The sequence below is a fragment of the Epinephelus lanceolatus genome, chromosome 5 (genome assembly GCF_041903045.1).
Source record: "Epinephelus lanceolatus isolate andai-2023 chromosome 5, ASM4190304v1, whole genome shotgun sequence".
NCBI classification, from domain to species: Eukaryota; Metazoa; Chordata; class Actinopteri; order Perciformes; family Serranidae; genus Epinephelus; species Epinephelus lanceolatus.
Window position 1 is genome coordinate 11,415,510 of NC_135738.1, and position 27,447 is coordinate 11,442,956.

The 27,447-nt window shown below is 40.5% G+C and overlaps 1 protein-coding gene across 4 annotated transcripts in view; it reads right to left on the reverse strand.

Annotated features, from left to right (window-relative positions):
* Positions 1–4,668: 4,668 nt before the first annotated feature.
* Positions 4,669–27,447, reverse strand: part of peak1 (pseudopodium-enriched atypical kinase 1) — a 156,396-nt gene continuing 133,617 nt past the window's right edge. For all 4 annotated transcript variants that reach the window (XM_078167711.1, XM_033634786.2, XM_033634788.2 and 1 more), the window contains 2 exons: positions 19,147–19,955; positions 4,669–10,712 (listed from right to left, as the gene is read on the reverse strand). In XM_078167711.1, the coding sequence (XP_078023837.1) occupies positions 9,339–10,712; positions 19,147–19,955 (2,183 nt within the window). In that variant the 3' untranslated portion in view covers positions 4,669–9,338. The remainder of the gene's footprint in view (positions 10,713–19,146; positions 19,956–27,447) is intronic.

A 27,447-nucleotide genomic window follows, 5' to 3' on the forward strand; every position in this document is an offset into this window, starting at 1 on the left:
AATTATTACAGCATGTTTTCACAGCTTTTAACCACACTGAACTGAACATGGCAGAACTGCAAATTTATGCCACTTCACAAAATAAACACTATGACAGTTTGTCAGAGGCCTGGCAGCAGGAGAATGGTGCATTCTGGGTTTTCTTTGCCTTTTGAATGTCTCCATCTGCTGGTGGAGCTGCTGTAGTGACACAGCCACAGAAATACCTGAAAAGCAATGCACACAACACTGACTTTAGGTGGTCAAGTCATTTTTAGCTCGACTTTCCATGATGACAAGACGTGATGAAATTTCATAAACATACTTAAGTTATAAAGAACATTAAAGTGCTTTAAAGTAAGTGTGTGTTTTAAATCATATTTACCTTTGCGAAGATCATTTAGAAAAGACACGCCACCCTTATTTTGTCAATCATTAGGAAGAAATTTTGTGCTTTTGGGTTTGTCTCAGGCGCTATAAATAAATCAGAGAGTATCTTTAAATCTTATATCTCATATTCTGAAAAACATCCACAGATCCATGTTGACAGAAACATGAAAATTAATTAACTAAATATCTCTGCTAGCTCAAAGAGACCCCCACACTGCTCTTTATCTTTAAGATACACAGGCTACTTTGAGATAACGCCAGCAAAGGAACACAGAGAGTTCTTATAACTCACAAAGAAAAAAAACTCTAATTCAAACACTCAGATTGCAGGTTTCTCTCAAGTTTAAAAATTCACAGGGCTTTGGTTGATGTTCCAAAAACCCTGAGAAGATTAATATGTTTCCAGTTTTAGTATGGTCACTGTAAATAATTTAAAGGCTCATTATCAGCCCAGGGCTCGGGGATGGTTATTTTTGCTGAAATCAGTGGACTGATGAAATCTGTAGCATCAGTTTGGGTCCGAAGTGACTGGAAATGAAGGGTTGCACTGCTCAAACCTCTTATAATGTTTAAAAATGTAACACAAGTAGGTAATAAAACACTGGAGTATGAGTGAAATAGAGTTTTAAAATGACATAAAATCAGTCTTAACCCTTATCTACTTAAGTACAGTAACACTAGTTGAAATTTTTACAGTCTGTCTAGTCACTACAAAAAAGCATAACAACTCAAACATCATGAATTATAACTGATATTTTAAGTGGGGCTGGGCAATATATCGATATTATAATCAAAATGATGACACTGAGACAAGATATTGTCTTAGAATTTACATATTTAGTGTCGTCTTTTCCTGGTTTTAAAGGCTGCGTTACAGTGAAGTGAACTCACCAGACAGTTCCATCATTAACCACTAACACCAATCATCAACAATGTCGTCACAATATCACAAATATAGGTAAGGTACTTGGTTTGATTTTCTTCATATCGCCCAGCCCGCACAGCACAGAGGGTCTCGAGGCTTTCTGTTCTCTTCAAGTAGAGGCAGTCACGTAGTATATGTTGGGAGTGTTGGTCAAGTTTGGAGGAGGCGTTGCTGTTAGAGATGGTCTAATATCAACTCCTGAACTTGCATATCGGCTGATACCGAGTACTGATCCAATACCACTGCATCAACCTCCTGAGACCCCGTGTCCTCATTTGAGGACATTACATTTTGGGTTTACTGGACCTTATACTTTTCTGCTTATTTTAGACCTGTTGTCCTCATTTGTGGACACTTTTTTGTGCCATCTAGTAGTATAGTGGGCCAGCATAGCTATAAAATTGTTCATTTTTGTGATAAAAGCACCAAATTTGGCAGATGTGTTGACAAATATATTTAGAACAAATCTGGATAATGGGGCATCAGAAACTCGCCCCCTGGTGGCCAGAGCAGGCAATTGAATCCTACCTGCCCATGGACCCGTCCCGTTAATTGGATCCACTCCAAAATATAATGGCTTCTAAGTTGGACCATGCTATATTCCTTCACCAAGTTTTGTGAAAATCGGTGTTCTATTCCAGTATATTAAGCTATAAATGTACCAATTAGGAATTATACAAAAACTGCCTGACTGATTTTCACAAAATTCGGTGGAGGGATGTAACACATTCCAACTTAGAATACAATAAATTTTGGTGTTGATCCAACTCAGGGGGAATGTCCACTGGCCGCCCACATGTGGCCACCCACACTTGGCCGCCCATTCACTTTCATTCATTTTTTGGATGAGGATTACGTGAAAACTGTCCAACCGATTTTCACAAAACTTAGTGGAGGCATGTAGCATGGTCCAACTTAGAAGCCATTACATTTTGGAGTGGATCCAATTAATGGGACGGGTCCATGGGCAGGTAGGATTCAATTGTCTGCTCTGGCCACCAGGGGGCGAGTTTCTGATGCCCTGATATCCACATTTGTTCTAAATATATTTGTCAACACATCTGCCAAATTTGGTGCTTTTATCACAAAAATGATTCTAGAAACATATTGAGCTATGCCACCCCACTAGTAGCAAAACCACAATCCACTAGTCCATGTAAAAAGAAGATGGCAGCCAAGTCAGTCTGCAGCCGAGCCCAACACAAAAGTTGACAAGGTCCAAAACCTGATCAAATTTAATGGTTGTTATTTTAGCAATGGCAATTAGCTAAGACATTGTTAATTTGAAAGTACTGGTTTGAAGACACTGAGACTTTATTGTTGACAATGTTTAGTTTTTATACTTATCAGGTCCTACTGATTCCAAATAGCTAGGTGAAATTAAAAATGCACACCAAACAACAGTTTGGGTCTCAGGAGGTTAAAAATAAATTAACAGCTGCATACAACTGTATACATGTGAAATGATTGCTGTTGAGTGTAGTTACACAGACATGAATAGGTTTATTAGGCTTATCCTGGTTATCACATTCAGGATATGGTGTTTACACGAGCACAGAGAATACTCCAGCTAGCATATTCCACTTTCTCATAAATGGAATATGGTGTTAAAATGCTCAAACACATAAATGGAATTCTCCATAAACCTGATCATAAATGGGTTATTCATGTCCATGACAACACACTGACTGTTGTACGGCATGGTTGAGATTAAACCCTTTGTAAAACATGAACGAATACATACTTACAATAAATGGCAAAGAACTTTGTTTAAATATCTAGTTTGACATTTCGCTAGCGGCTAACGTTGCAGTTCAGTGGAAATCAATTCTTCTTCGCTGTTGCCGATGTCTGCACAGCGCAACCAGCTGTTGCAGAGCAGCGAAGAACTGATCTTCCAGAAAACTGCTGTTTTATCCAGGTGCGAAACTACTTTGAAGTTTATACATAAATTACAAGGTATCGAATCACTGTATAGACTTGTATACTTGCTGATACCCGATCCAGCATTTTTGATGCTGGTATTGGTTCCCTGAAGAAAGGAGAGACAGAAGAATGAAGTAAAGATACTAATTAATACAGAATATGAGTGTACAGATTAATAGATGATTTGTGTGTCTTGGGTCTTTGGCACTTGGACACTTGAGAGAAATATTTTGTGATCTGAGCAGCAGCAGGATAAATCCCCCGATGGACTCCAGACACAGGTGGTGGTGGTGGCTGATGAATGTGAGGCTGCTGAATGATGAGGCGGATGTAGCTGATGAATCCGTAAGGACTAGGAGGTGATGGGCACAAACAACTGCAACAAGAAAAAACTATGACAGAGAAAGAACCATATTTAAAATGAGGACTTGTAAGATGATAGGCTGACAGAGGTGTGTCGCTGTGCTATTGGTTGATTGTGAATCAGCTGATGACTCAATTGACCTACTCAGACAATGACACCTAGAGAGAATGAGTAGGCATGGCAGGGTGAGAAAGAAAACTTAGTACTGTCTCCCTGAATGAACTTTCGCTAGAGCTTCATTTGTGGTGCATTCGTCAGTTTGTACTTACATTAAGTAAACTGGATTCAGCTTCATGCAAATGACTCCATCCGGTGATGATGGATTGTTTAGACCAGTGGTTCCCAACTGGTGGGTCACAGTCCAAAACTGGGTCATGGGTCCGTTCTGAATGGACCACAAGTGACTCACAAACACATCAAGTTTGTAAAAAAAAACACTTTCAAGCACAGAACTTTAACTTTGAAGTGCTGTTTCCTGCTGTAGAGTGAGTGACTAACAATCAGCTACTTGACAGAGACGGCAAACTAGCTCAACGACATGGTTACCAAACGCAAGTCTGACGCTGAATGTATTGAACTGTGGGACCTCGAACTCATGACTAAAGAGAAATCTGGACCCCTTAGCTGCATGGACCAGTTGGGAACCACTGGTTTAGACGGACTAACATAAAGCTTGTGAGCAGGCTGCCATGTTGTTTCCTGTTTGAAAAGGTGAGCAGTGAACCAGGGACCGCCCAACTGGCAGCGTCTATCCGATCAGGTGTTCTCCACAATAGGGTACGTCCTCAGTGGGAAGCACATGAAGTGTCCAGTTGAGTGGAGCAGCACGTCCCTAGCATCCTCACTGGATCTGGTGGTAATGTACTGTAAGTTAAAGCATTAATAAATGATTTATTAGCCATCACTAAAGCCATTAGCTACAATTTATTATCCAATCTGGAAATTGCTTCATTATACTTAAGAGACTCTTTAACTTTATCCAACTTGTTCAGGACATATTTTTATTTTTATTTGTCTGGCATCTCATTAAGCAGCTGGGCAAAAAACAGTTCAAGCAGCAATAACACACTGGCACAGAGTGTATATATAAAAACATATATTTATTGTTCTGTTACTGTTGGTTAACTTGATCAACAATAAATGGCGGCAGGCCAGGAGACACAACTGTACACATATTAATAGAAAGCCTTAGAGAGCTTCGGTTTTTCTGTTCAGTGGCAATTAACAATGCAAAGAGAGAAGAGGAGAAAAACAAACAATATTCGCTGTAGGCCGTACAGTTGATGAATGCTGGGTTTTTAATGGTGCGTTCAAAAGTCATCCTTCAGCCTCTTTCCAAAGTGGTTCATCTCCTAAGCAGATAACTTTACAAGAGGGGTAAAAATACTGTACATTGTTCTGTATATCAATGCTCCGTACACTTTAACTCCAAGAATAAGATCTTTTTTCATGTATCCTTTTTTAGGACAGTGATAACTACTCACTTTTATCTTCCCCCAAAACGAGCGAGGTTGAAGAAAGTCAAGTAAAGCTTTAAAGATGAATAAATGATCTTTAGACTCTCTAAAGAGAAATAGAGGTGCTCCGTACTCGACAAAATAGTGTGTGGATTAAAATAGATAAAGGTTATATATATTTATACTATATATACTATATAAAGGCTTAAATCTCTAGATACAAGGACAGCCACCAGTGCTGTCCGCACAAATTCCTCAGTACACAAACCCTTTAACGCAGCAACAAACTCACACCTGCTTTGTCTCATTTTCGCTCCGTGGACCATTTTGTCTCGTACTGTACATCTGCAGTAAAAGGATCACAGGATCCTGATCCCAAAAGTACATTTATTCCCACAGTGACAAGCTGAACCAGAGCAAATAAAGTAAACCTGTGGATGCAGTGTTGGGTTGAAAGCATCGTCCGCCTGGATGCGTATCAAGGGAGCACAGAGGTACAGCGAGTACTGTCTAGTTGTGATGTTTTTCAGGGTGTTTGATCATCAGAAACACAAATAAACCCCTGCGTATGAAACTCTTCTGCTTCCACTGACTCCAGGCTGAAAGGTACTGATCAATAACACAGAGCTCATTTAATTAAAGCAGAATGAAGCTGTTGAGCGAGAAGCAGTGGGCATCAAAGCGGGATCTGCCGTCCTATTGGCCGGATACCAACAAAAGGAGACGGGAAACAAAGGCAGGAGGAATGGAAGCAAGTCTCAGTGGTTGAGTTTCTCTTCAAGGCTGTGGTTGATTAATACAGTTCATATGTGAAACTAAGTGGTTCGGTTGGAAGATGAGCGCGTCTCTGAAGCGGACGAGACCAGGTCCAAATGTCTGTTTCAGTCCAGGCAAACTTTTACATTCCACACGCTGCAAAAACAAAATTCAGTTCCTCAAAAAAATTCACGGGAACCTTTCTCAGTCTCTCCTGCATCGTCCTCAGTGTCCTCGGCCTCCGTCGAGGAGCGCCAACATTCAGACTGAATGTGCAAATGTCGTCCGTAACGCAGAACCGTTCGAAAACAACTTGACAAGAACAATAGACAAAGAACTCTCTGCAGTCCCTGAAAACATCCCTTTCTCCCATCCACTGTGAGAAGTTCTTTACGCTGAACTGTTTCTCAATCTGAAATGAGTCAGTTTATGTGCCACAAAACTAATGGAAGAGAGGATTAGTGAAAGACTGCGTAAAAAATGTTCATATGCTGTTACCTCCACAAGGAAGTGACAAACAAAGGTATTAATTGCACATACTCCGACAAGTAACCAAACCAACAGCCGGGGCAGTTGTGTCCCATTTTAACTTCAAAGCGTCTAAAACCTCTGAAAACTGCAAAGCCAGAATTAGCTCAGTGTTCATCACCTACCTCGTTCGAATCAAAGCCCTGTGCAGAAGTGAAAAGCGCAGTGTGAAACGAGAGCGTTTAAGAGTTCAGTTGTTGTTAAATTTAACTTCAGACCAGCTTTTGATTTTTGAAACCACAGAGAGTGACATTTCATTGACTTGAACTGAGTGTCAGCTGTGCAAACATTGGGACTGACAACAGCTTCTGTTAGTGTGATCACGTCTGACTGCATTTAGTGATAAACTGAAGGTAACATCTAAAAACTTCTGAAGTATCTCTAAACTGTCTAAATGGACAATTTGTGGCAGATCTTTGGCTTCAGTGGTGAAACATGTTTAACGTTTGTATCAGTCTAGATACAAAAAAATATCAAAGTTTTGTAGAGGACAAATCCATCGATGGTCAGGAAGTTCATTTTCTTTTCCATTTTCCCCCTTTCCCTTCATCTAAAAAGCTTCCCTTCATATTTAATTTCAAATCTGTTTTTTCAAGAATGAATTGTTTAAAATTAGGGCTGGGTATTGTAAAACTATGATGCTAGTACCAATACCAGGACACGTAAGGTGATACTGATACCAATTAAGTACTTAATTTGAAATCAGGGTTCCCACATATTTTTACATGAGTTTTTTAAAACGTTTCCATAATATTTTACCCCATGTCCATTACTTTACTTTTTTTAAGTAGCTAGGCCTATTTAGCAATCATTGGGCACTATTGTGGCTTCCAAGTAAGTTCAAAAATGGCCACCCACAGACGCCATAATGGGAGATATGATAAACTCACTGTCTTTGGTTTAGTTTTACTCACTGTTTGATGATTGAGGGTGCTTTGCTTGGTTTAAGAGTTGACTGATTTTCAGGATGTACAGAAAGGTGCAAGATGACGCTATGAGCTGATTGTCTTGACTGTCGCGTAAAAAAAAAAAAAATCACCAAACAAGCTTTCCCCAAATAAACAGGCCTTTACAAAAACAAAGTTCATAAAAACTTAGTACTGTAACCCCTGTAGCGTCATCTACGCTTAAGACTCACTTCAGCACACCTGCCTTTAATTAAAGGTGGTCAGGTGGTGCATTAAAGTGACTCAAAAAATAACAGGAAACTAGGACTTGCTAGAAATGGCTCTAACAGGCACAATAGTGAGGCTCGTACTCAAGTGTGCTTTCCTCTAACACAAGTATTATCGCAAAAATGTGTTATAGAATATGGAATGAAATGCCTTTGTGTCTTCACATACAGTAGACACAAAGCTGTAACGTTAACTGGCGTGGCTACAGCAAGCATGAAATAGCCTATATGTCGATACTTGCCTTTTGGCTGTCTTGATGTTTTTCCCTTTAGTGTGGCTGTCCAGAGCTGCTTCCCCTGCGTTACCAGTGTCAAACAATTTACATGTAGCATGACTAGGATCTGTCTCTTTCTGTCTTGAGCCATGTGTTATATTTGTAGTTTGAAAGCCACGCATTATTAAAGACACACTTACCAGGCATTTGCAGATAATCAAACTGCTAGCTGTTACTAACTTTACTTGCTTGCTGGATATTCGCGCCACCAACAAGCAGCATACGCCAATGCATATCACGTGATACTAGCGACCTTTTAATGGTCATGCGGCACAGTGCCAGCTTTTGTAAAAATTCACATTTCACGCATTGTTAATGTTTGGGGACTTTTTTGAACATACGTTTTAAAAATAGCCAAAACAATTTGAAACAGTTTTTCTTTTCCAGAACTTTCATGACTGTGGCAACACTGAATAATCCTTCTGCACTGTATGCGTTTATTTTGATCAGACGCCACCTCAGGTGTGAAGAAAAGCCATACTTCGCAATATATTTTGTTGGCATCTCTGCACGCTGAACTGCCAACTACGACAGATACGCCACGCTTGCCTTCACCACTCCATTGACTGTATGGTTTTTAGCTGCTGCAGTAGTGGGCCAATCACATGTTGCATTAAATTGAAGAAAGCCTGCAGTGGTTGGCTGCGAACAAATCATTCAAATAGTCATTTTTTTCTAGATCTGCATACAAAAAGTATCAAATGCAGGTATTGTTTGACAGGAGAAGTTTCGATACTACTTGGTTTTGGGGTTATCTTGGTTGATACCTTAAAGATATTGAGTACTGATACCCAGCCCTACTTAAATACAACAGTCTGAGTTAAATCTCCATTTCTGATGCTTTTTTAAGTTTCATCTCCAGAAAGACTTTGAGGGGAACTGTCTTCAGATGTCTCACGAAACTTTTCTCTGTTATATTGATGTGAAATATGATAAAATCTTAAACTTATTCCATTTGACAGTGTCTCAGTTTGATCCCAGAGACAGCTGCCATGCAAACTATATCTTATAAGTCGTCATCACAACTCTTAAGTTTTGCAGAATTTGGCTAAAAGAAACATAAAAATCTAGACTTGACTCACATATTTGATAAATCTCTTCAATCTGGAACTGATGGAGTGTTTTAACACACGTGAGACCAGCTGAAGAAACAGATGAAGTGAATAACGAAGAGACGTCTAGCACGTCACTGCCACGAGCCAAAATGACTACAACTTGTTGTAATGTTTGAGTTTGTCTTGGACTGGATCTGAGAACAATGTCAGACAGCCCCACTGTGTTTGCTTGACTCTTAACCGTCCTGCTGTTGTTAATGAGTGCTAAGAATAACCCTGATCATGACGCCGAGCCTGTTTGATGGGAGCACAGGCTCTCGCTCTGTAGATTTGTTTGTCCATAAAGAAAACACAGACATTTGCACAACCAGCTGTTTGGTTTTAGGTGAGCACTGTGGCTGCTGCAACAACAAAGCTGACTATTAGCTTACATCACACATTAGCATCAGCAGAGGGACCACACGGGGGAAGTTGAATCTGTTTCCATAGTAACAACTGGCTGGAGAAACTCAGAGCGGCTGTGACTGAGTCAGGTGGAGGGTGTGTGTCTGATGTGTTTGGGTTTGGCTCGGTGCTGCGTGCGCTGGCTGGCTCTGGGATTGAGGATGTGGCTGCGGCTGCTGCAGGATGTGCACCACCCGGCTCAGGGTGTCTGTGGTGGCAAACGCCAGATACTGGCAGCACAGCCAGTCCTCCAGGCTCACGCCGCAAGCCGCGTCCATCGAGCGCTCCGCAAACTTGATCATCATCAGTGTCCGCTTCAGGTCCAGCCAGTTCTGGAGGGTGGCCTCGCGCTGACTAGCAGTGGCCCCTGACATGGGGCCCGTGCTGCTGCAGCCCAGTGCCTGGAACAAGTCCTCTCGAGGGCCCCAGAGCAGGCACTGTAAGCAGGCTCGGGCCTCGGACATGCGGATCCTTTCAGATGGGTTGACAGTGAGCAGCAACCGGGCCAGCTGCTGCAGGCCCTGTGAATAGAGCGATCTGACAGGCAGCGGCGGCAGGTCCGCCCAGGTGTACTCCCGCTCCTTCAGCTCCGGCGTCTCCTCGAAGGGGTTGGGCCGGTGCAGCATCTCATAGATGAGAATCCCAGTCTGAAACTCGTCACACTTGCGGTACTGAGTCGCTGTGACAATTTCGGGTGCAAGGCGTGACTGGTCGCGCAGTGTACCAGGGTCTGTAGCCATGAGAGCGCTTTTCTGTTTTGCTTGGGAAAAGTTACTGATAATGAGGCGGGCGGGGCAGGTGGCGTTGGCGGCAGCAGTAGCAGCGCTGGCAGAGGTTGCACCAGAGCTGCTGCTGCTGTTGCTGTTGTTGTTGGGCTCAAGAATGTCCAGATTCCAGGGGTTGCCAGGTTGGCAGTGGACCAGCAGCAGGTTTTCCAGTCGCAGGTCACAGTGGGTCACATGATAAGGCTTCATGTGCTCCAGGCCGGAGCACAGCTGCAGCAGCAGGAGACAGACCTGACGCTCGTACAGCTCCGGGTTATGAGTGTGTCGTGCTGCGCCTTCTCGGACAAAGTCAGCCACCGTCTGGAAGGGCACCTCGCGCGTGATTACCACCACTCGGCTCCTCAAGCGGCCGACAGTGTTCATGTGACCTGCTGCTGGGGTTTCATCTAATTTACCATTTGGCGCTTTGGAGTCCGTTGTTTTGGTTTCAGTCTTTGTCTCTTTCTCTTTCTCCTTCAGCCCGTTGGCATCTTCCTCCTCATCCTCTTCCTCCTCTTCACCTTCTTCCTCTTCCCAGGGCAGCAGGCGGGCGGGAACATCAGCCAGGAAATGTCCACAGTCCTGCTGGATGTTGAAGTGCACAGCCAGGCTCTGTCTCACCGCAAGGCTGTGGAAAAACTGCTGCTGGGTCTCCTTCACTTTGCTCCGACAGATCTTGGGAAGATAAGAAAGAGAACATCATCATCAGTGTTAAAGTTTGAGCTGTAAAACTTCTCATCATGAAGCTTTTTGTGAACAACAATTTGCTAAATTATAAATACTGCTATAAAATATATTCTATGTTTTTCTTATTGTCAGCAAATCCCATTACAGACAATGAATAAACTCCACTAACAAGTACAGTCTGTGTAACCACAGCCTCATTTATCTTACTCCTCTGTGGCATAGATAGCCTATTAAAATGCACTAATGAGCCACACTGTTGCACTGGGTGTCATATTCCTTTATTACCATAAACGTGGGCACTGTGCTTTAATTTGAGTCAGGCCCATATATGCTGTCCTGCTGGCAGAAACTGTCACTAGAACACTAAATGTGTGTTTATACGCAGCTAAAGCTAGTCCCCAACAACTACACTATTTCCTCCTCTCTGAGCAACGTTTGCTAAAAAGAACATCGCCAAACTGCTTTTGGAAATTATTTTAATTGGAGAAAAAAAGGAACTATATATTTGAGGTCTGTTTTAAAGATTTACATCGTTAAAAGGCGACTGAGTTTGGGGTTGAGAGCAACATAGGGTAGGGTAGGGTAGGCAGTGCTGAGGGCTAGGGTATAGCCTATCGGAGCTAGGTCGCATGATATGTTTTCCAACCACACTGGAAATCAAACGTGTTTATAGTTGTTCCAAACAGCCATGCTCAAAGGCTGGGTGGAAAGCCAGCTCTCACAGAGAAGAGAGAGAGCCATATCGGTGCACATTTTCAAACTCTTTCTCCTGGAAGACATTCATAGAGTTGCATGCGGTTGTTTACATGACAGAGACAGAAATAGTTATGTAAAGATGAAAAAAAAAAACATTAACACATTCTTGGTTTCCTTTAACATAGTTGTCATTAACGTTTAAATGACGAAGGTCGCTGTTCATGTAAATGTTTATCTGCCAAGCACTTGTAAAAACTGATATTAAAAGATCGCTATTAATTCTAATGAAATAAAATAAACAGAAACTGCCTCTGGACTGCCACGGGAGACTTTTCAACAAACAGCAATCTTCTGCAACATCAGGAACAAAACACACCATTTTAGCAGCGAATGCACAAGAGAACTCTGAGATCAAAGATGTTCTCTTGTCTCCAAACTCTCTGTCCCGCTCTGTTTCTCGAGAACATTTCCAATAATGATATATAGAGCGGAGAGAGGCAGCAAGCACACTTCAGGCTGTCACCGACAACAGCAAGAGCGTGTCTCTGTCTCCTAAACCGCAGTGACAGCCTCTGCAGCTCTCTGTCTTCCTACACTTTGATCACAGCAAAGAGAAGAGAAGCCAGGTCAAGGATAGGATCGGTCTCTGCAGACGTCACAATGTTTACCAAAATACCAGCAAAGGAAAACAAGTCACGACATACTATAGAGATATTTTTGGTTGAAAAACAATTTAACTTGTTTCTTCATCTGAGTTTATCAGTAATTATCTTACAATGACTAATTTGCTGAAACCAAAAACACTGGCAAACATTTCAATAATTTAAAAAAAAAAAAAATACCATGGAAAACTGATGTTCAGATTCAGAGATGGAATATGTGTGGACAAACTAAATGAATTAAATAATACTGATGAATTGAGGCAAATGATGCCACACTTTACAATACATGACATCAGAATTTACAGCAAGATTTACTTATTAATATCACACCTGCAGTCTCAATTAATTCAAGACCAAGAACCTTGTTGAATTTTCATCATATTTAGTGTTGACAGTGTGCTGGAGTTTATTACTTCTGTTACATGATGACATTTTCCAACAAGGTTCTTGGTCCTAGATCAAGGGTTGGCAACCTTTACTATCAAAAGAGCCATTACTGACCAAAAAACGAAAAAGAAAAATCTGTCTGGAGCTGCAAAACATATTTAAATAAAGGTAACAGCCTATTAAGTCTTTATCAGCCCATCAACATTACCAACAGGCCTAAATGAGCATTTGTGAATATGATTTACTACAAGGTGGCTACTCTGCAGTGGGCTATTTATAATTTAGTACTTTCACTTTGCAGTGTTGGTGGTGAAAGCAAATGAATCTGTCCACACTATTAAATTCTCTATTTTCCTCCAGGACTTTTTTTTGGATTTGGAATCCACAGCTAGCCTCGCTAGAGAGACTCCAGGCCACTGCTACTGAAGTTCACTTAAATTTAGAGGAAAAGGCACCAGGTAGTAGACACATGACAAACATTTTACTTAATGAAATGTTTAAACAATTTTAATTCATTTTATAGGCTACACATTTTTATTAACTGTATGATGCCGTGATCACTTTAGGTCTACAACAATGAGAAATGAAAATCTCAATGTTAAAAAATAACTGTTATCCATTCCCAGATAATTTTATGTCAAAGCTACAGGGAGCCACTGGAGACAATCCAAAGAGCTGCACGTGGGTCTGGAGCCACAGGTTGCCTGCCCCTGTCTTAGACCTTTGTCAGAGCCTGAGGTTGATTTTTGTTTACAATCATGGTTTACTATTTGGTAGTAACAATCTGAATGTATAACAAAAAGGTGAGTTCATTTCCCTCATACTAAACAGGACTTTAAAGTTGAAACTGAAATGTTTATAAATAGTTATTTTTCTGAGAGCAAAAATTACATTATATTTTAACAATGTACTACAAAGTCTGTCCAAACTCATGTGATGTTGGTTTTGGTGACTTGCTCAGGGACACTTTGACATGTGGATGGAGAAGCCAGGACTCACTCACCCTATGCTTACTGGCTGACACACTCGTTCAAGTGGGCTACAGCCACCGTTGATATGAATCATGACATGGCAATTCAAACCAGATTATTAAAGGCAGGATTTTACTAAAAAAGAAAACAACGTATAAACTCATACAAAAGTAATCCCTCTAAATGATCACTTATGACCCACTGGTGCATTTATCTGCAGAGACTCTGCACTCTGCCTGTGTTTTCTTATTATCTTCTTATTTTGCTTTGTTCAGGACATACATGGGCATGTAGCCCCCGGCCAATAACAGTGCGAGGTGAGGTCGAGACTTTTGAAAAGGTGGCGATCAGGTAGTAGCAGCACTCATCCAAGAGAGAGACACACAAAAATAATAGACACAGCACTGAACAAAAATCTGAGCAAGTAAACAAAGTGCAAATACAATGAGGCAAAACGGCAAGCGGACAAAAACAGGAGCTAATCTGAGGCTGACTTTTGCTTTCACAGGCAAGCACTGAAGGAGAGGATGAGGATGAAGAGTGCCACTGAGTTGGCCTGGTTTCTGTTTAACAGGTAGGTACTGGCAGTTAAAATACAACACACTAAAAATAGGTTACAGGCTCCTCTTCCATTTCCAGTAAACCAGAGCTGTCTGTAGATAAGTACTCCTTTCGGGGTTTTTTTGTTTGTTTTTTTGGTTGTTTGTTTGTTTGTTTGTTTCTGGTGTGTCACGTTTGATGTCAGGAACAAGCAGGAAAACAAATAAATAGTAGAAAGCAGCATGGAGGCGAGTGACAATGTGATGGTGGTTACTTATTTCTCATATCTGTTACTGATCTCGTGTCTCTTTTAGGGTGCTTTCACACCTGTATTTTGGTTCATTTGGTCGCACCAGAGGGAAAAAGTGATGCTGACTTTTTGCAAATGAAGAGATAACATGAAGTTGTACAGACATCACTGTCACACACTTGTAAATGGACTTAATGCACAAAGTACACAGAGCTCAATACAGTTTTAACTCATGTCAGTGTGGAAAATACCCACACTGACATGCATATGTTACTATGGTTACATGTAAGCATTAGCATAGATAGTTAATGAGCCTTTATAAGGATCAATTATGACATGACAGATTTCACAATCAGCAAAGGGATTTATCATTAGTTTGGCTGTTGAAATCATCCTAAAATTACATATCTGCCACCATAAAAACTTGTTGTTGGTTCATTTTCCTAGCCTGGAAATCCAGACCCAAATCTAGAAAGATTTAGGGTCTGGCTATGAGTAATGCAAATGGCCCAACTCGAGGGGAGGCACCAAGCATGCATTTGAAAATATCACTGCACGCAATTGGATAACACTACGACCAATCAGAACAATACACGAGGTGACGTATCCAGAGCGCTACCAGCGGAGCTAACTGGTAGATTAGACTCTTGCCGTATCCGGTCGGCAAAACAGCAAAAACATCTTTCTTGCAAAGGAAAGAGCGCCGTCTTCTGTTCCTCTTTTAGAGAAAAAGCCAAGTCTAACTCGTTCATTGTAGCGGCCAAAGCCGTTTCAAACAGCTGGTGTTCATCCGTAGCCATCTTGCAATGTTTACTGACTGATTCCGAACTTTGTCGTTGCAGCGCTGTCGTCATCTGTTTAGCTCGCCTCTGGCCCGCCTATATCAGATACACCGATGTGATTGGTGCAGCTCGGCTACAAAGGCATAGGTAATGAGCATCATTACTGATTGTCAGAGTGACTCGCTAAGCAAATTCAAATTGAGCTCTCACAAGAACTCTGGATTTCCAGGGTATCATTTTCCTTAAACTCAGGGCAAACTAATTTTGAACAATGTTTGAGTGCTGCATTTAATGGAGACCGACAGTAGTTTGTGGCAGTGTGTCATCATATCATGCTGGAAAAAGGGCTGAAAGTTAGCATGTTCATCCACCTGATCACTGCCAAATGTAGACGATCGAGCTAGAGCAGATAAATATTTATGACTTCCACAGAAACATTTGTCCTGGAAATTATTGTTGATTGTAACATTTCCCACTAAATGCAAAAGGGAGATGATAGCAGGTTTAAGTGTTTTTTTCCCAGTGGTAAAGGTGATTTAGTTATGTTGTTAAAGTATTGCTTTTCCATTACAACAAATTCAACCTACAGTAGGAGCTTGCAGTGTCTGAACAAGCAGTGTAGGGAGGAGGGTGACAAACCCTGCATAGTGTACCTTTAAATGTAATGAAATGAACACATCCCACTGTTTGTATTATATCAGACGACACTCTTAACACATGCAAAACAAATGTAAAACCTGTCTTTAAAAAATGCCTTTCTTTCTTTGAGTAACAAGGCTGCAATAAAACAGTGTGTTATTCTATCACTGCTACTACTTCAATCATTTCACTTTATTACTTCTATTAATGGCGACTTGAACCTTGGTGGTCTCTTTGGCGTAATTTATGTACAGCTTATTATTAGACTGTGATGTGGGATGAGGAGCTCTTCCCTTTAAACACACTGTGTAACTCTTTAGGAATGTGCATGTTCACTGATGTTTGTTAAGACATGTTGGCTCTGAGACTACAGCTGCCTCCTGATCATTCATCCCGGACATATTTGTAGAGTTCTCTCTGTTTGGATGCCATATTTTGTGAGCAGAATTGCTGGTTGGTACAAAAAGCTCAAGGTTAACCGGCAATCCATTTAATTTATTGTTCCCTCTTGTTTCCTTAATGTTGACATTTCAGAGATACTTTAAAGATTTAAAGTGCTCCGACTCACTCGCAGAATTCCTCTGAGAGTCAAGAATTCACACAGACATGCTAAAGGTGGATAGCGAATAATTAGCACTGCATTAAAAATATCATAACGTGTAAAATCTCATTTGCAGGAGGATCAACTACACTTATGGGGTTAAGGAAGACAGGAGCACAACTGGGCCACATTAAAATAGAGAGTTGGGGAGAGTTTAATTGGGAAGCCGGGGCCTGTTTGTGTTCTGCTGCTCCTGGTTGCCTTATTTATGGATGAGCATCATAAAAAAACGAGACTTTCTCTTGAAAGCTCGCTGCTAATACGAGGGCGAAGCTTTGAAGTGCTGTGGAGCACAGAGAGAGTTTCATATCCTGTGAATAATGCAACCTTCATCCATATCTGCTTTGTATTAGTTTCAGAAGTCTTCCGTAAGCTGTGTCCCCGACCCCCACCTCCCTCTCCTCTCGCTCACACACACACTGACAAAACTGCTACCCACGCACAATTATATATAAATATATATATAAAAACAAACAAACGCATGCACACACAGGTTTTATTGCACAAGGTCGTGCCCTAAAGGCTCAAAGTTTAAGTGCCAATATTTCAGCACAAACACCTTCCTCCACCTCGGCAGAGAGAGTGGGAGGAGATTCCTCCACACAAAAACAAAGTACAAGGATTTAATAAATGGATGGCAAGGACAGCAACCACCAGATTCATCTTAAAACCCATCTCGATGCGGGGAGAAAACAAACAACAAAAAACAACAAACAAACAACCACACACTAATGAATTCAGACTAATAAGATGCTGTTTGTAGCAGTATTTGGTAAAAGCATAAAGTACAAACTACTCGCTTTAGGCCTGAAGCTGGTGGCTGGGTGGGTGAAAACTTTAGATACTCTGATTGGAAAGTGGGACAAACTAGCTTTAGTTACTGTATATTTTCAGGGGTCATAAAAAGTTTGAGCATTTCAAATATTACATATAACTAAAAACTAGAATTACCACCGTGCGGTTGTGTGCCTCTGTACACCGGTCAAGTTTCTCTTACAGTTTAAATCCATGTCTTTGAAAACATGGATGCTTCAACCAACATCTTCCCCCCAGCAGCACAGAAGATCTATACAATCTGCAGTTTCAAGATAGACACCGAAGATTTGTGTCATCAATTTAGCGTTCCCTTCTGTTCCTGAGATATAATGTTAGTGATTGGCCAGAAAGGTGTTTTGCAGAGCATTATGATGCCACAGTGAAGTTGACCTTTTGGAATGACAAATGTCCTCACTTCATAACTATATCCAATTAGACATTTGTTGTTTTGTGAGGTCACACTGACCTTTGACCACCAAACTCCATACAGTTTTTCTACTTTAGTCCAAGTGAACATTTGTGTCTAATTTGAATAAATTCCCTCAAGGCGTTTTGAGATATCGTGCTCCAGAGCCCTAACAACGTAATGGATATAGTTAGATTGGGGGAAAAATGTGTTGTATTACAGTATTGCGATATTTTTCGCATGGCAATATCGTATCAATACACAGACGCCAAGTATCGATTTTTTCTTATTATTTAAATTATCAACATTACGGGGCACCCAGTAGCTCTGTGGGTAGCATAGGCGTCCCATGTACAAAGGCAATGTCCTTGTCACAGCAGCCACGGGTCTAATTCCACCCTGCAGCCCTTTGCTGCATGTCATCCCCTCTCTAGCCACCTTTCATGCTTAGATACTGACCTATTAAATAAAGGCAAATAGCCAAAACATAATCTTAAAAATACTACAATTTGCTGCAATAAAAATGTTTGAGCGTGTGAGATGAATCCACAGAAATCTTTATCTTATTAGTTTAAACTGATGTTGAGACATTGAGACATAATTTGCAGTTGAAAAAAGGCAATAAATTGCAATATACTGCAATTTATGTCATCCCAATACTCCCAATCACAATAATATTGTATCATGATAATATCATATCGTGGGGCCTCTGGTGATTCCCAGCCCTAATACAAAGTATTATTTATCAGAAATTGCACCAAATTAAGACATTATTAGGACCAAATGGGACTCTTAATACCAATTCAAGGAATATAATCATACAACAGTCTGTGATTCTTGTAGTCACATCTAGTGGTTTCATGTGGAATCAGCACTGGGGCTACAACTATCAATTGTGTTTTTATTATTGATTAATTTGCTAATTATTCCCTTGAGTAATGGAATAACAGAATAACATTTCCCAGAGTCTCTGGTGACATCTTTAAATGTCTTGCTTTGTCTTAACAATATTCTGAAACACAAAGATATTCAGTTATATAATATGTGATATGTAACATGATTAATCAATCATCAAAATAGTTCCTTTATCTACTACTGTACTTAAGTTTTTGTGAATCAACTTATTGTTTAATCACCGTATTGTTGCAGCTATACAGCATGTATTTCACATGCATTAAAATTTTTAACACATCTAAACACTAGAGTACATTTGTCATGAGACATAAGCATGGGACTGAATATACTGGAGCTAAATTTCAGTAAACTTTATGGACTTTAATGACACCTCTCAGGGCCTGGAGATGAGAGGCAGCACATTTTAAGCCTAAAGGGAGGGTTACTGTAATTTTCCTCTTACCTGAAGTGCTATTTATCAGTCTGGATTGTTTTAGTGTGAGTTGCTGAGTGTTGGAGATGTCAGCCGTAGAGATGTCTGTCTTCTCTCAAATATAATAGAACTAAATGGCACTCGGCTTGTGGTGCCTAAAGCAAACAAATTGGCACTACAGCTAAGAGTAAAATATGTATTTTTGATTTCAGGGTAAACTGTCCCTTCAAATTTCTCTGACCATCTGCAAACATAATTATACTGCACATCCAAACAGGCAGGGTCAATGTGAAAGTTGTCACCTGACAGAACGCACTGATCTATAAACAGAAGCAGATATCTCACCTTGATGGCATAGTTGACCAGTGGGTCCTTGGCATAGGAGGCAGTGTAGTAAACAGCATCTCCCGCCTCACAGCAGGGTTTCCCAGTGGTCAGCCTGAAGTGGGACCAACTGTCAGTGCCGAATCTCAAGTGATCCTTCTGTCCAGCCATGAAACGGTCCTCGCACTTAGCTGCCAGCTTCCGCAGCGTGTCCGTGTGGAGCCCCCGGATTCTCCCCACCACCTCATCCCAGCTGTCTAACCCCCTGTACAGAGCAGCTCTCTGGGGTTTGGAGCCTCCAGCACTTCGACCTGTTGTCCGACCCCTTCCAGCCAGAGACTCTGTGCTTGGGTAGACTCTCCTCTCTCTGCCAGCCGTGGCACTGGGCGCAGCAGGCGAAGGTTGAGGAACCAGGGAGGACACGCTGTTAGTCGGGCGGCCCTTGTTCGCAGCCGTGGCAGCTGTCGGCCTCTCCAGGGAGTCCCCACTCTCATGGTCGTGGACTCGATGAGGCTCGGAGCTTAGAGAGGAGCTCTGACTCGCCGTCTCCCAGGTGGAGTCCAAGTCATAGATGGGGTTGGCCACGCTCAGGTTAGTGCCCCCAGGTCTAGCCTCAGCACGAGGTCTCAGGCCTCCCTGGATGGACTCTTTGCCTCCCAGGCTGGGTTCAGTATTGGAGCGAGGTACATTCTTCTTAGGTAGTGGAGGTGGTGTGGCTTTAGGGGCTGGCTGGTCAGCAAGGCCGTCCAGGTCAATGGAGGCCAAGGTGTCATTGGATGCTTTGATGTGTCGTGGCTGTTTCAGAGGGATCATGTTGGCTCTGGATTGACCTGGAAGACAAGAAAGATAACGTGTGTTGTAAGAAGAATTAATAAAATTCAAATTGATTCAACCACTGAACTATAAAACTGGGTGGAGGGCATAAAGCCCAAGCAGTCTTAAACAACAGAAAAAAACAGCTAAAACAAATTTGTAATAATTAGAAGATAATGTGATGTCAGTACATTGCACACATCTCCTTTCACTATTACCAACCCAGGCAGTCTGCTCAGAAAGTAACTATGTACAATGACTTCATCATTTTTAGTGAGCACAATTTAAGGTAATTGGACTTAAGTATTTCCAGTTTATGTTACTTTACAGTTGTAATCCACAACATTTCAAGGGGAACTTTTGTTCTCCACTGCATTCCTTTTACAGTACAGTAACTTCAATGCAGATTGAGATTTTACATGATCTTAAAACATGATAATTTTTGCTCTAATTTCTAAGGATCAGCCACTTTTTGCCATTTAGTTGACAGTTTTAGATTTTACTTTCACGTTTTGATTCTTTCGGGCAGAAAATCATTTTTCATTAATAAAATGTTGGCCAAAAAATACAAATTTTCTTCTCCTCCAAAGAGACTATTTGTATATCAATTAATCACCTCATGTTATATTGAATTTGTAAAGAAAACCCTGTTGTCCTTGCATGCCTCAATAGTGAAGAGAATCCAAAACAAGGCAGATATTCCTCAAGCATTGAAGTAAACCAGAATGTGTTTACACTACTGCTACAGCAAGACTATATTAAAACATCGGCTCATCAGTGTTGTACTCAAGATCAACTAAACCAAGACAAAATCAGGGCAAGAACCAGAGTGTCCGAGACAAGACCAAAACTTATAGGGGTTCAGACCAAGTCTAGACCAAGAACAGATCAGCACCTTTGTTACAAAAGAACACTAAGGAGCTGATATCAATGTAACCTCTTTCAACACTCCTTTTCATGCACAGGCAGTTTACTGATATCTCCACAGATGTGGTCTTGACCAGTCTTGAAATAAAATCCTGAGTCCTCTTCGTCTGAGCCGAGACAAGACTGAGCTTAAATGCTGTTGAGTCCAAGATGAGACTGTGACGTTCCCGGTCTCATGCAGTATAATCACAGTCTTAATTATCCAGTCTCATGCTCAGTACTTCCAAAACACATGCATCTTCACTAAAACCTTATGATTTAAAACATGTCAGTACAAACAGTCTCACACACAGCCGAGTGGAGTGCCTGGGCATTCATAAGAAGCTCATACGCATGCGTGTGCTCAGGCAGACTCAGGGCACGCTACTCATACGCAAAATGTTTTATATTCTCACATTTTGGTGAAAATGCAGGTGTTTGGGAAGCACTGAGTATACAACTGGAGAACTGAGACTTAGATTATACTGCACGAGTTGTGTGTTTGTGAGCAGATGTTTTATAGAGATTTGCTTTTGTTAAACAAGGAATAAGGTGTTGAGCTATTTTGGATTCTTCATTCACCATGGAGGCTAGAAAAAGAGAAAACGTTTTTCTCACAAATTCAAGGTAACACAGGTTGTATTAAGTAAGGTTATAAGTATTCTTTTAAACAGCACCTTTTGTGATTTTAGCTGTTGAGGTTTTAATGATCTGATAAAATGTAAAAGATAAAACGACACAAAAACCAGGTAGTAGATGTGATTTATAGTTATCACTGAATCTGACTTTCACAGAAGTCAAAGCAGGATTCCTCACAGCTGAAAAAGATAAAAATTGACACCTGAAACACAAATCATCTCACACTCTTTGACCACCAGCTTCCCTGGGCTTGTTGTTCCTCCCACATGGCGTTTCCTGCCGCCCACTGGCTTTCTGCCTCTCAAAGAGACGAGATGCTGACACGAGGTTGTGTGCTGCGGCACGTGAGGGAACTGGTGGCCCTGAGGAAAAATTCAAGCCAGAGAGCAGGACAGCTGGGCACAAGTTGTCCCTCCAATAGTCCAGCTGCCCGACTCAATCTGCAGTTCTGTTCTGCAGTGAGGCTTAAAGAGGCAGCATGGAAAGCACATTTATCACTGGCTTCAAGTGACCTTATTTTTCTGGGATGGTGGTGGGAGGGAATTGGAGGGGTTGAGGGGTTGATTGGACTCCCTCGATGCTTTCTGGAGTCCAGGACCACAGAGGCAGATGGGTCAGAGACAAGTGTCTGTTCAGATGAAAAGAACAAGGGGCTGTGGCGCTTGCATGATGGGAATAAAACAGCCTGATAGTTTTAACTGAGTGGGTGTACAAGGTCACAGACAACCCTACTGCGCAGCTTTTAGCTCACCAGGGAATACCCCAATTTCTTGGAAGATCACGATGAGAGGCTGTTTTACGATGATGTCTTCCAAAGTCACATCTTTTGCCAAATTACTTTTGCCGTCCCTACGGTGAAGGCATCTGCTTGCACAAACCGTTTCTCTTTGCTCAGTGCAAATGCGACTGACTACAAATTCTTGTTTAACGATATGAGTGGCTCCTCACGTGTGCGTCACGCTGCCATCATCTTAAGAAAGCAAAAGAAGCCTTAAGAAAGAGCTGTCAGGATGAAGTAAATGAGTCTCGGTAATCCTCCCTGGAACGGGTATATTTAATGTGTTCCTCCACCAATCTGCAGTAATCCATCCAAGAAAACAACCGTCTCCCTCGTCCAGTCATAGGGAGCTTCTATTGCAGCAATGTGGCTGCGGCTCTAACTAAATTACATAAAACTAACTCAGTCTGTCACATCGTCATTTCCAAATCAAGAATACTTTTTATAATCACAATTCTCAGAAATAAATGTGACGATAAAACAACTTGCATGAAAGAACTCAAAACCCCATACGGCTCATATGAACATATTACTTTACAATAAATAACCTAATGAAATAAGGGCTGCAACTAAGTGATTAATCTCCCAATTATATTTTGATTGAGCTTTTGCCATCAGGGCCAGTTGGATTTGGGATGACTTACCTGAGGAAATAAGGCTCACAGAATCAGTGACCTCTTTTAAATCACTTACTGAAACCCATTTTTACAGACTTGTTTTTATGTGATGTCGTCTTTTCATTTTTATTAGTATATTTATTATGTTTATTGCTTTAATTCTTTTCATTGTATTTACTTTAATTAATTTATTTATTTATTTTTAAATTTCTCATGATTATTTTTTCTGTTGTGTTCATCTACCTTAATTTTGTCTTGCTTTGGTTTAGGTTTGGCTTTCTACTATTTTCTTTTTATGTAGGATCATTGTTCTTTAATCTCCATGAGCCATTTTGGCCTCTAACCTCTCCTGCATATTATGAAAATTCATTAATATATATGTATACAGTACAGGCCAAAAGTTTGGACACACCTTCTCATTCAATGCGTTTTCTTTATTTTCATGACTATTTACATTGTAGATTCTCACTGAAGGCATCAAAACTATGAATGAACACATGTGGAGTTATGTACTTAACAAAAAAAGGTGAAATAACTGAAAACATGTTTTATATTCTAGTTTCTTCAAAATAGCCACCCTTTGCTCTGATTACTGCTTTGTACACTCTTGGCATTCTCTCCATGAGCTTCAAGAGGCAGTCACCTGAAATGGTTTCCACTTCACAGGTGTGCCTTATCAGGGTTAATTAGTGGAATTTCTTGCTTTATCAATGGGGTTGGGACCATCAGTTGTGTTGTGCAGAAGTCTAAACACCTCTGGGAACTCCTTCAAGACTGTTGGAAAACCATTTCAGGTGACTACCTCTTGAAGCTCATGGAGAGAATGCCAAGAGTGTGCAAAGCAGTAACATAGCAGTATACATACATACATATATATATATATATATATATATATATATATATATAATAAATAAAATAAAAAATAAATAAAACAAAATAAATAAAATAAAAATATATATTAAAAAATAAATAAATAAATAAAATAAAATAAAAAAAAATAAACTATCTCGCCTTTGGGGTACCTTGCTTCAGCTTTTCTTTGTTTGTCAAAGCACTTTGTAAACTCTGTAAACTGTTATATAAATGAAGTTACTATTATTATCATTCCTTGTTTAAATATCCATCACAATGTTTTCAGAGCCTAAATTGACACCTTCAAAATTCTTCTTTAGTCTGATAAGAATAGTTGTAGACTACATTTTTTTTATCTAATATTAACAATATTAAAATACCATGAGTAACATTATTTTTGTCATTTTGACTGTGATTTCAATTATTTAGTTAATAGTTCTTAGTTAATATGGCCTTTTAATTCAACTACACAACATGCTGTAATCTTAGTGTGAAGGAATAGGATCAGATTTGGAAATTTACACTGCTATTATTATCTGTGCCTGGTGATTCTGACCAAATACCTCAATATCGATATTGCTACGATATTGTAGGGTTCACTATTGGTGCCTTCACAAAAATATTTAACTGAGATTGTTGATAAATAATCATGAGTAATTTGGATATAATGACTAAATGACTAAAGGTAAACAATAAAAAAAAGCTAGAACAGTCTGGTAAGTTCAGAGAATTACATAAATTTACTGTAATGCAGCCTTTAAATCCACAAAAAGACAACACTTATGATATTACTGTATCCAAAATCTCAGACAATATCTTGTCTCATATCAGGATACTGACAATTCAGTTGAACAAACATTGTGACAGATGCATGGTAAAAGTAAGACCCCCTAAAATAACCCATCAAACATCTTTTTTAATGTTTCAGGAAAGTGGTCCACATTAATGAAAACTGATGACCATAAGTACAAAGTTACTTCCCTATCATTTAAACACACTGCTGTCCAACTAAACTTATTTTGACCTGTGTCCATCTCGAGGAGATAAAACAGTGGAGAGTCCCAATCCCTCCGAAATCTGTTCCGGATTAAGAAGATAATAGCATTTTCTTCTCCTCTCGAACACAGAGCCTAATGTGTCTGAGACAACTCTTTGCAAATTCAAGAGGCATCGCACATTATCCAGCAGGGTTGGGTTCATGATTTCCTTTCTCTTTCAGTAAATAAATGTAAACTACAACTCACAAATGGTGGAGAATAATTTACAGTTTAGTCATCTCTTAATACACTGAACATGATGCAACTGTAACAATTTTTAATTTAAAGGGAAATAAAAATGAATTGCTCTTATCCTTCATGTATAAAATATATATAAAGCACTACCACATTAAGGCCATCCATTCACAGCTCTATAGACCAGTATTCTCCTGTATTTGTTTGTAAGGAGATGAAGGAACTTGTTGCCGTAGCAGTGTGCAGCCATCATGCTCCAATAAAATGATGGAGGAGGTGGGTAGAATAAAGAGGAACAGAGGGGAGGAATGAAGCGAGAGCAGAGGAGTGGGTGGCTAGAGCTGGTAAAAGTGAGGGAAGTGACAGAAAAAGAGAAATACAAAGAGGCAAGGGGGGTGAGCAGGCGGCACATGATAACAGAGAGATAAACGAGGGAGAGGTGGTGGAAGAGACAAATACTAAGAGACGAGGAGAAAGGAGAAAATCAAGCCTACCTCAATTCCACTAACGCCTCAAAGTTTTTGGGTAAACGCTGTGCAGTAGCAGCGCAGGGAGGCAGAGTGAAATGCTTGTCTCTGCTTCCATTCCTGAGAGTCTGCACGGAGCCGCTGGTGCCAACAGGCAGGCTCGACGCTCCCACCAATACTGGAGATCTCTCGCTGAGTGAGGCTGTGAGTGCTCTGCCTCCTACTGCCTGATGCTCTGATTAAAACACGACTGTGTGTATACTGTATATATAGCCAGTGAGAGAGAGAGACACTGAGTGAATGTGAATCTCCACTAAAACGTGTGAACAAATAGTATTGCTGGAGGCGAAAGTGGACAGCAGAGAGAGTGAAGGCATGTCAGTTCTATTTCTGCCATTCTGACAAGTACAACAGACAAAAATAAAATCAAATAGGCAAACTTAGCAGCCATGTTGTTAAAGGGTAACTTTACTGTTTTTCAACCTGGATCAGTGTATTTGTGAATAAGGGTGTTTTAAGACCTAGAGTTCTCTTGTTTTGGTCTGAATCTGGGATTAATTTTGTTACAAAGTTGTATAATGTTCGTGTTCTCACGGCAGCATTTAACCCTATGGGTCCTAGGCGTTTTTGGGGTATTTTTACTGCCTTTACTTTTAAGCTCATATCACAGTCATTATAAAGGCTACATACACATGCTATATCTTGTTTTTTTTCAGGACAATCTGGGCTAACCAGATTTGCCATCATTACATGTCCTTCTATGTGCCTGTATTTTATATTAATTTTTATATCAATGAAAAAAACAAATCCGTGTGACTAAATTCTTACATTTTTACATGTATCTCAGCATAGCAAGTTGTAAAATGACATATTCTACCATATATGAAGAGGGGAGACTCTCTGGAATCTGGCAATATAAGAACCATGATGGTGGGACATTCTGTCACTTCACAGCTGTCCAAAACATGTGGTTTGTGCCAGGCAGTCATGATTGGCAGTATTTTTTCATTATTGCAAGAAATTCCATTGACTCATTCACAAGTCAAAAATGTGTTTTATCTGAAAGAAACATGCAATATTTACATCTAAGATCATAGAAAAATAGTCAGCCAAGTGCAGTGATGTCCTCCAAGATAAAATTTGCCACTTTGTTGACAGTAAACAAAGTTTGTTGTTGTTTCTCAGTTTCAGTTATATAATGGGGGGGGCGTGTCCCCCTCAATGTATATGGTGACTACGGCCCTGTCAGTATGCATTAGGGTGCGCAAAGGCGAAGTGGCTGGTCTTGTCATACAAAGTTTGATGGAGTGTCAACTGGACAATATGGAGATATTTGCATCTTGAAAGCTGGACTACAAATGTGGATAGACAGGGAGAAACACACGCAAGCCTAAGACGTGGTAAGATACGATATTCCTCACTATATGAAGTGACTGATAACAAGATCTGTATAATGGATTATAAAGAAATACGTCAGGTTTTTATTTTGTAGACAATTAATCTGGATTTATAGCATGATGGGATGACAGCACAATGATGTGTGTGGCATCACTGGAAAGCTCTGCTCCTGCGCTTTCATGTGATATGCGTGGCATTTCTGTGCGAGCCTGCATTCGCGAGTAATCCATCCAAGAGTAATGTGTGTGCAAAGCTGTATGAAAGCTCTGTTATACATAATTTTAGTGTAACTTTATCATTTTTTTCGCTGTGAAAACACTGGACTACTGACAAGTGTCAGTGACAACTTAGCCTTGTCGGAAAGCTACAATTCTGCTGTTTCATGTGATATGTGTGGCTTCTCGCTATGACACACGGTAGCGGAGAAAATCAATAGAGAAGAACAGGTGTGAATTTGGACGCACTATGCGTCGTTCGGGCCCATAGGGTTAATAGGGGACCAGATCAAATGCCTTGCTCAAGAGAGCTGCCCTTGATTGGTCAGAATTTTCATGTGGGAAAAATCCAGGAAGTAAACCAAGCATTGAAGAAGAGTACACTTGCAAGATAAATGTGACACT